The following is a 9,274-nucleotide window of genomic DNA, read 5'->3' on the forward strand; positions in this document are numbered from 1 at the left end:
GTTAACTTCAGTCTATTTCCTTATGTTTGATCACTTCCGACCCTATAATAGATGTGCCCTAAGCTTCACATTTTTTTTTCTTTAAAGGTGATTAGTAAATCTTAAATGCCAAAAGATTAGAAATCATGCATATTGTTTTAAAATTTCAATATGTTACTAATGGTTTCTAAAAGCATTTTTAGGGATTGAAGTTCTGATCATTATCCTTATTTACTATTAAGATTTCAATATGTTACTAATGGTTCTAGAGCAGTTTTAGGGATTGCATTTTCATCACTATCCTTTTTAGCATATTAGCTAAAGAGAGCACCGTTTTTCTTAGATGTGTGTGTTTATATATATATATATATATATATATTTTTTTTTTTTTTTGAGAAACAGCTGAAAGATCACTTTAGAAAAAATAAACTTTTTAATTATTATAAAAAGTGGTGTATTATCTGCTAGTATTAAGTACATTGGCCAAGAATCTTGGGTGCAACCTCCCACTGGTGAGCTAAAAAAGCCTTAAAACCTCCTTAAACCCCACCGAACAACTCCCCAACCATGTTCCCTCACCGGCAACTTCCACTCCTCCACCGCTTCTACTCCTCCACCACCAGTTCACCCACCTCTTTCCTCCCCTCATTCAGTTCCACTCAGTTTCTCTCCACCAAAAACTCCCCTGATAGTCAAGAAAACAAAGAAACTGATGACCCCTTCAAGTCCCATCCATCATTTCACCACCTATCCCCCATCAAATCCAAGTCCCAACTCCTCCAGTCCTACACCATCACTCCCCCAATCAATCCCTGGCCAAAGGACCTCTCCCACAAGCGCCTAATCTCCCTTATCTCCCGTCAGCATGACCTTAACCTCGCCCTGCAAATTTTCCACCATGCCGGAAAATATCACCCCAAATTTTCGCATAATTACCAGACCTATCAGTTCATCATCCAGAAGCTCTCCCGCGCCCGTGCCTTTCAGGATATGGAGACCCTTTTGGATGAACTAAAAAGGGCTGGAATCAGTTGTGCTGAAAATCTATTCATTGTTGTGATCAGGAATTATGGGATTGCAAGTAAGCCCAAAAAAGCCCTTAAGATATTTCTGAAGATGAATGAGTTTTCGGGCGTTAAAAGGTCGGCGAAATCGTTTAATACTCTGTTGAATGCTTTGGTTCAGAATAAATATTATGATTTGGTGTATGGTTTGTTTAAGAATTGTCGAAAGAAGTTTGATATTGTGCCTAATGTTTCTACTTGCAATATTTTGATAAAGGCTTTGTGTAGGAAAAATGATGTTAATGCTGCTATTAGAATTTTAGATGAAATGCCAGCAATGGGTGTGGTGCCAAATGTGGTTAGTTATACAACTATTTTAAGTGGATACGTAGCGAGGGGTGATTTGGTTGGTGCCAAGAGAGTGTTTCATGAGATTCATGACCGTGGTTGGTTCCCTGATGTAATGACTTACACAATATTGATTGATGGGCATTGTAAGCAAGGGCAGTTAGTTGATGCTATTAAGGTAATGGATGATATGGAGGAGAATGGTGTTGAGCCAAATGATGTTACTTACGGGGTGATGATTGAAGCTTTTTGTAAAGAAAAGAAGTCTGGAGAGGCGGTTAATTTGCTTAATGATATGCTTGACAAGCGGAATGTGCCAAGCTCAGCTCTGTGTTGCAAATTAATTGATGTTCTGTGTGTGGAAGGAAAGGTTGAGGAGGCAAGTGAATTGTGGAAGAAGTTGATGATAAAGAATGTTACTCCGGATAATGCAATATTGAGCACACTTATATTTTGGCTATGTAAGGAGGGGAAGATATGGGAAGCTAGGAAGTTATTTGATGAATTTGAGAAAGGATCGGTTCCTAGTGAGTTGACATATAACACGCTTATTGCAGGAATGTGTGAGAGAGGGGAATTGTCTGAAGCTGCGAGGTTATGGGATGACATGGTGGAGAAGAGATTGAGTCCCAATGCTTTTACTTATAACATGTTAATTAAGGGATTTTGCAATGTTGGTAATGCAAGTGAAGGAATAAGAGTTCTGGAAGAGATGTTGGAAAGAGGATGTTCTCCTAATGAATCTACTTACTCTATCTTAGTCAAAGGTCTGCACAGTTCAGGATGTGTATCAGAAATTCCAAGAGTACTTTCCATGGCAGCTTGCAATGGAAAAGAAATTGAAATTGTTACTTGAGTGTATTTTACTCTGAAACCAGTTAGAATCTCGGTGGAGCTTGCCATTGCAGATCAAATAGTCTTGGAAAAGTTTTCACTTAAGTTTCATTCTTGCAAGGTTTTCTGCAGCTGTTTCTTGTATGACTATAGATCAGTTGCATGCTGCAAGCTAGTGTTTCCTATAGTCGCTGATGTAACAGAATTGGATGTTGCTTCTGATTGAACCTTGGGGCTTAGCGTCCTTTGAGGATTTTGTTCTCATTTAGCCAGTGATTAAGAAATTTTCACCTCTTCCATTTCCTGGGTAACTTGAAAGGAGTAATGCAAGTTGTACTAGACAGGCCACTGCCCTTGAGAGATACAATCTTTTGCTCACAGCAATAAGGAACTCCATTCATGCTTCAATGGTATACCCTGATCTTTCGTTGCTTTCATATTTATATTATAGATATCTGATGTAATTTGTAGGGTATATCATTCTAGCCTTTTGTCATTGACTCTAATTTGATTAAGTGCTCTTAATGTGAACGATAAATAATTAATAGGAGGGAAGCTAGCATATATAAAGGTTTGATGTGTTATTTAGAGTATCATCATAGCCATTTGTGAATATACTCAGTTTAAATATACATCTATGCCATACAACACTAGAAGTTAAGCAAACATATTTAACCATATGATTAAGCATTTAAATCCTTTTTCAAAATTTTTACTACTTTCTTTCTCGTCCAATTATCATCCAAATCCAATGGTTAAATATAATGGGGTTGAATTTGCCATATTAATTATTTGGTCATCAAGATAAAACTAACAGTGGTCAGCATTGTGGTAGCTTTTTATAATTTGGATATGAGTAAAGGAACAGTGGAGATTTTCCAGATCCATTCACTTGAACAAACATGTGATACTGAGAAATCTTTTTAAGTGTTGCTCCAAAACTTGAAGAAACGTGTTTTGAAGTTTGATGGCAAATCATTATTGGACAGTTGAAGAATATCCTGTTTGTATCCTGTTTTACAGACGAAAGGCAATAAGGAAGGGGAATCAAGTTGAGGTCATGTTTTTGCCTGACTTCCAAGCCAATGATCTGAGTCATGCTTAGTTCTTGTCTCGATTGACCAGGGAGTTTCCAGTTAAAGTGGTACAACAATTGTGCAAGTGGCAGCTCCATTAGGTACAACAATTGATGTTCCAGGACATACCCTTGTTCTGGCACCAAATGGATGAAGTTAAAAGTTGTACCCCTTGAAATTGATTTTAGAATCAAGAAATTAATCTGGATTAAATTTCTCAGGTTCTTTCATTGTTTAGGATCTCTTCAATTATCCAGGCATTGACAAGGACTATGGTCTTTGGTATTGCATATCAATTGATTTCAAAATTTTCACTGCATAACAGTGGAACCGCAGGGTCCAATCTCAGTGTTCCTTTGATGACTACTTGCAGGTTATTTAATTTATGAAGTCGCAATCCATCAATATTTTCGTTTCGCGAAGAGATTTGCTTTACCTCCTCTTGGGCTTTCTTCATTACTCTTGGATTTCTAGTCATTTCAGACATTGTCTATGTGAGAGTTGTTGACAATGTCTTGCCTCCAGCACTGCAATTTCATCAAGCTGCAGATGCGTCAGAGGTCCATAGTTCTTAGCCAAGTCTGTTAGGATTCTATGAGGGTAGGAAACCATTAAGCCGATGCACATTTCTGTTCGAGTAAATTAAGACTAAAGTGAAAATAGTTTGCAGAATATTTGGCATTGTTGAGTAGTGAAGATGACAAAATTTTCTTTGCTTCGCTTCACAGACATTTTATGAAGCACTGATAACCTCAAATTGGCCTTTGTTAAGCAGTGATAGGAATTATACAGAGGTTCCTGGTCCTTTGTAGTAATTGATATCTATAGATCAGCATACCTGGTTAGCCGCTGTTTGGTGAATGTAGTCAAGTGAAGAAGTGGTGGTTGCTTTTCTTGAGTGTGAGAGTAAATTAAGACTAAACTGAAAAAAGTATTGTTGACCAGTGAAGATGACAAAATTTTCTTTGCTTGACTTGATAGACATGATAACCTCAAATTGGCCTTTGTTAAGGACTGATAGGGATTATACAGGGGTTTCTTGTTGTATGTAATTAGCCACCATTTGGTGCATGTAGTCAATTGAATAAGTATACGGAAGTGCTATTTTGAAAAGTTGTGGTTGCTTTTCTTGACTATTTTGTAAATTAAGACTATAAGTGAGAATAGTTTGATGGATTAATCTTTCCTACACTACATTGTCAGCATCGAATGAATGACAATTATGCAAAATTTGAATTTGAACTCCAACTTTTGCATACGTGTCATGGATCCAATGGTGATATACACTGTCAGTGGATATAAAATTTACTCATATTTGACTTGTGAAGATGACAAAATTTTCTTTGCTTCACTTGATAGACATGCTATGAGGCATTGATCACCTCAAATTGGCTTTTGTTAAGCACTGATATTAATCTTGTCTATGGATTGATTATCTAGATTCGCTGACATGATTGCGAATGCAGCTTTAATGAATATCATTCTCAACTCTTCTCTCAAATACATTTCGTTTGTATTGTTTGAACAAGTCTTGTTAGTAGGGCTACATGAATCAACTGTACAAGGTTAAACCTCATTGATAGAAGCTAGGATTGAGTCATTGAGGCTTTGTCGGTGCTACAAATTATCAATTTCATGGATGAGATGTCTGATTTTGAGTGATGCAGCATGAAAACTTGGTAGGCACACCAGCTTTGTAGAAAAGTTTAGATATTGAACGTCACCCGAACTTATAATAGCAACTTGGAATAGGATGGGAGAACATGCTTAAGAAGGTGAAAACTGATTGGTAATCCTAGGAATCACTCCTGGGAATCTTTAGGCCTCACACCTAAAGTTGGGATGTATCACACAGTCCTAAGGAAGATGTTAAGTCTGCAGGAAAATTTTATTAATGACCAAAAACTGACTTCTCTTTGTGGAGAAGTGGTTATTTATAGACCTTAGAACAAAGCTCATTCCAATCCTAATTAGGACTCCTAACTAGAATAGAATTCTAGTGGAAAGCTAGAAAGCTAAGCTTTCTTATTCCCTATAACAACTAAAATACTAATTACCAAAAATAACTACTAAACAGAAAATTACCATAAACATAAAATTCCTGCAGCTAATTCAAATTACTAAAATACCCCTGCCGGCGAAAATCAGAAAATAAACTCCATAGAATTCAAACCAACTCCCAAGTTGGTTCCTTGTCATCAAAAGCATGCCAAATCAATGCTTGGGCATTCGACACATCCTTCCCATGTCTCCTATAAACCTTAGTGGATTTTTGCCACCTAGCTCTATCATTAAGCTTTTCTTTTATTCAGTCTACAGGAAGAGCTACATGCTCCTAATTACACAGAACAAAACGAGGGATGGTTGCCCTGATAACATCCTCCCCGATTAGCTGCCTGATGGCTTCAGGTGGTTCTTTTAAAATCCTCAATCCCAGATCTGCATCAATGCTGTGTTTGGCTAGGAAGTCTGCCCATTGTTTCCCTCTCCCCAAATGTGTTCTAGCTGGCAGATCCAACCTTTCCTGCAACATTCTTGAATCTGCATAACCAGATTGTAATGAGGAGACTCCTGAGCAGCTTCTTGTATTAAGTTCAAGCCCACATTAGAGTCAGTTTCTAGCTTTGACTTTTTAGAACTCTGAATTCCAAGCAAACTATAGTCCACATAAGATGGCTTCCACAGATCGGCTCCATTATTTGATGCCCTGCCCTAACTAAGCTTTTCCTTTCACTTTTTCAAAATCAAATAGCAGTACACATACTAGTACAAGTAACTATGATAGTTGATATGTATACTTCCATCTTTTTTCCTTGCTTCTAATTTGTAATTGAACGATCTGAAGAACTATACAATCTAATATAACCCGAGAAATACCTCTGATCAAGTTTTACATGAAAACCGGATATTATGCAGAACCATGGCATCAATGGTTACATGAATTAGACTTGTTTAATCACTGATAAGCAAGAATTCATTTGCCTTGTAAGGCAATTTCACCAGCAGTAGCGTATACTGCATATAAACGTACATATAGTCATTAGTCATGAATCACCAAGTCGTAATTATGTCTTTATCTACTACAGTGGATGTCTGCGGCTCAGTTCTTAGGTTCTGTTGGAAAAGTAAGATGTATGATTAAATCAACTTTGGACTTGGTTCTGTGTTTATGTAATCTCATCATCCATACATGACCAACATAGCTGCTGAAGCATAGAAGCAAAGAAGACTGAATTTTGTATTAGAATATACTGATACCTGTAAAAGATCATTTCACCTCTAAGCCAAGAACATTCCAGCATCATTTTATTGATTAGCATGGAGCTTTTAGTTTTCATTTCTGTTTTCATCTTATTCTGTTTGACGATAGTTAAAATTGCAAGGAAATCTAGGCCTGTGAAGCTGCCACCGGGGCCAAGACAACTACCGATAATTGGCAACATGCATCAGCTTATTGGCTCCCTTCCTCACAGGATCCTTTCAGACTTGGCCAAGAAATATGGACATTTGATGCACCTGCAGCTTGGTGAAATGTCAACTGTAGTTGTCTTTTCTGCAGAGGCTGCGCAGAAATAATGAATGACAACGACCTTATATTTGCATATAGTCCTAATCTTGTTTCAGCAAATGTATTGTTTTATAATTCTACAGATATTGCCTTTTCCCCATATGGAGATTATTGGAGACAACTGCGAAAGATTTGTACATTGGAGCTTCTAAGTTCAAGGCAGATCCAAACGTTCCGATCAATTAGGGAAGAGGAGGCCTCAAATATGATTAGATCAATCTCTTCACAAGAGGGTTTGGCTGTCAATCTCAGCACCATGATCTCATCGCTAGCATTTAGCATCGTTGCTCAGGCTGCTTATGGTAAAAGAAGCAAATATCACAATGAGTTCATGTCAGCAATAAAGGATGTGACAAAGCTTATGGGAGGTTTCAGCATAGTAGACGTGTATCCCTCTATCAAAATACTTGAAAAGATCACTGGAATGAGGCATAAGCTACAGAGGACTCACAAGATAGCTGATAAAGCACTTGAAAACATTCTCAATGAGCACAGAGTCAAGAGAGCGGAATCAAAACCCGGTAATGGAGAAGCAAAGGAGGATCTGGTTGATGTTCTTCTAAGGATTCAACAATCTGGGGAATTTAGTGCTCCACTTACTGATAATAACATCAAAGCAGTCATCTTTGTAAGTAAATTGTATTTCATCAATGTTTGTTCTACACAATTCCATCTAGATCCCAACATGGCAAAAAACTAGTCCAAAGGGAAAACAAGACCTTGTATAGATCATTTAGAATTTTGAATTACATACAAATCCTATGCCGAAAATTTAGATCTCCTGTCAGAATAATTTACATCTATTTCTGTGTACTCTAATCCTCTCTTACTGTGGTCTAAGCTTGAGGTTTCTGATAATTCTGCTCAGGACGTGTTCAGTGGAGGGAGCGAGTCATCAGCAACAACTTTGATGTGGTCAGTTGCTGAAATGATTAACAATCCAGAAGTACTTAAAAGAGTGCAAGATGAGGTTCGAGAAATCTATGCAGACAGAGGAAACGTTGATGAATCTCGAATTCATAAATTGAAATACTTGCAAGCAGTCATCAAAGAAGTTTTTCAATTGCACCCTGCAGCTCCACTATTAGTTCCAAGGGAATGTAGCGAAAAATGTGAAATATATGGATATGAAATACCTGTGAAAACAAGAGTCATTATTAATGCCTGGGCAATTATGCGAGATCCCAAGCGCTGGATTGAACCTGAGAAATTCTACCCAGAGCGATTTCTTGACTCTGAAATTGATTTCAGGGGACAGAATTTTAGTTACATCCCATTGGTGCAGGAAGAAGGATCTGTCCTGGCATCTCATTTGCTCTGACCAGCATCCAGGTACCTCTTGCACAACTGTTGTACCACTTTGATTGGAAGCTTCCTGCAGAATTTGAGCAAGAACAACTAGACATGACTGAGACCTTTGGCTTGGCAGTCCGCCCAAAACAGGATCTGGTTTTGATTCCCATGCCTTACTTCCGCCCTCCTTCTATCTGGTTATCGAGCACGATTACTAAAGGCTCTGAACTCAACTACTCTCACCAGTCTATAAATGTATGCTCTAATGTAAGCTTTCTGATTTGTGAATTTGTTCTCCAATAAAGAGACCTGCAAAATGGTTTTGTACTATATAAACGCGATTACATAACTCTTGTTTCCTGCTACATTTCAATCCATTTCGGAAGCAGCTGTCTTAAATATGATCAGAGCTATTGCTTTACAAGAATGATTGGTTGTTTATCTTACTAGGAAGTTTTTCTCATTGACATATAGCATTATTGCCCAGGCTGCTTTTGGTAAAAGAAGCAATTGCCAAGAAGAATTCATACCGGTTATAGTGGTTGAAGTACAAATAGGAGCAGGTTTAAATGTAGCAAATTTGAATCCTTCTGCAAATTATGTGAGATGAGTTAATAGACAAAGCATGTTAGAGTACTTTGATGCAGTTCCCTCTGAGTTCCATTAAGAAGTTGATTATGGCATAACTTAAGGAAATATTACATTTGAATAAAGGGTTTTAAGGTAGGAATGTTACAAGACATGCAATTTAATTTATGGTTAGAGCTTACCATGTTATAACTCATGCCTTCCAACTCAAGGTAGGAATCAAACTTGGCTGAAATAAACAAAATTTGAGATGAAATCCTTGCTAAATGCAATGATCGATACTCAAGGTATTAATTATATTTTTGATTAATTAACAGATATTAAAATTGAAGAATCAAAGCTGCAGCAGATAAAAGAATTGGGCATATGCCTTTAGAGCAAGTAGTTGTTTAGGTGATGTAAGCTTTTCCATTTTTTTTTTCCTCTAAATAAATCTATTTAATATTTATTATTGTTTAAGCACTAAATAAACCTTTTGGGTTGAGTATTTGGTTGTTGAAACTTAGTTTCTATTCCATCTTGTACAATTCGATGTTATACCATTAACACATATCTTTTTTATTACACAAAAACACATCTGTTGT

General features: G+C 37.2%; 2 protein-coding genes across 13 annotated transcripts; both read left to right on the forward strand.

Moving 5' to 3' along the window:
- Positions 1-448: 448 nt before the first annotated feature.
- Positions 449-8,529, forward strand: LOC113688052 (uncharacterized). Of its 12 annotated transcripts, none has more exons than XM_072048743.1 (4): positions 449-2,575; positions 3,189-3,614; positions 6,625-7,437; positions 7,678-8,529. In XM_072048743.1, the coding sequence occupies exon 1, from the start codon at positions 547-549 to the stop codon at positions 2,185-2,187; it is 1,641 nt and encodes a 546-aa protein (XP_071904844.1). In that variant the 5' UTR covers positions 449-546; the 3' UTR covers positions 2,188-2,575; positions 3,189-3,614; positions 6,625-7,437; positions 7,678-8,529. The 12 variants fall into 12 exon arrangements, with proteins under 12 accessions (XP_071904844.1, XP_027061453.2, XP_071904845.1 ...); XM_027205652.2 differs by having other exon boundaries at positions 6,634-7,437; XM_072048744.1 differs by having other exon boundaries at positions 6,893-7,437.
- On the forward strand, positions 6,817-8,130 carry LOC113687486 (tabersonine 16-hydroxylase 1). Its single transcript, XM_027205087.1, has 2 exons — positions 6,817-7,437; positions 7,651-8,130. Exons 1-2 carry the CDS (start codon positions 6,817-6,819, stop codon positions 8,128-8,130), a joined length of 1,101 nt encoding a protein of 366 aa, XP_027060888.1.
- Positions 8,530-9,274: the final 745 nt, after the last annotated feature.

This window comes from Coffea arabica, chromosome 5e (assembly GCF_036785885.1).
Source record: "Coffea arabica cultivar ET-39 chromosome 5e, Coffea Arabica ET-39 HiFi, whole genome shotgun sequence".
Taxonomy (NCBI): domain Eukaryota; kingdom Viridiplantae; phylum Streptophyta; class Magnoliopsida; order Gentianales; family Rubiaceae; genus Coffea; species Coffea arabica.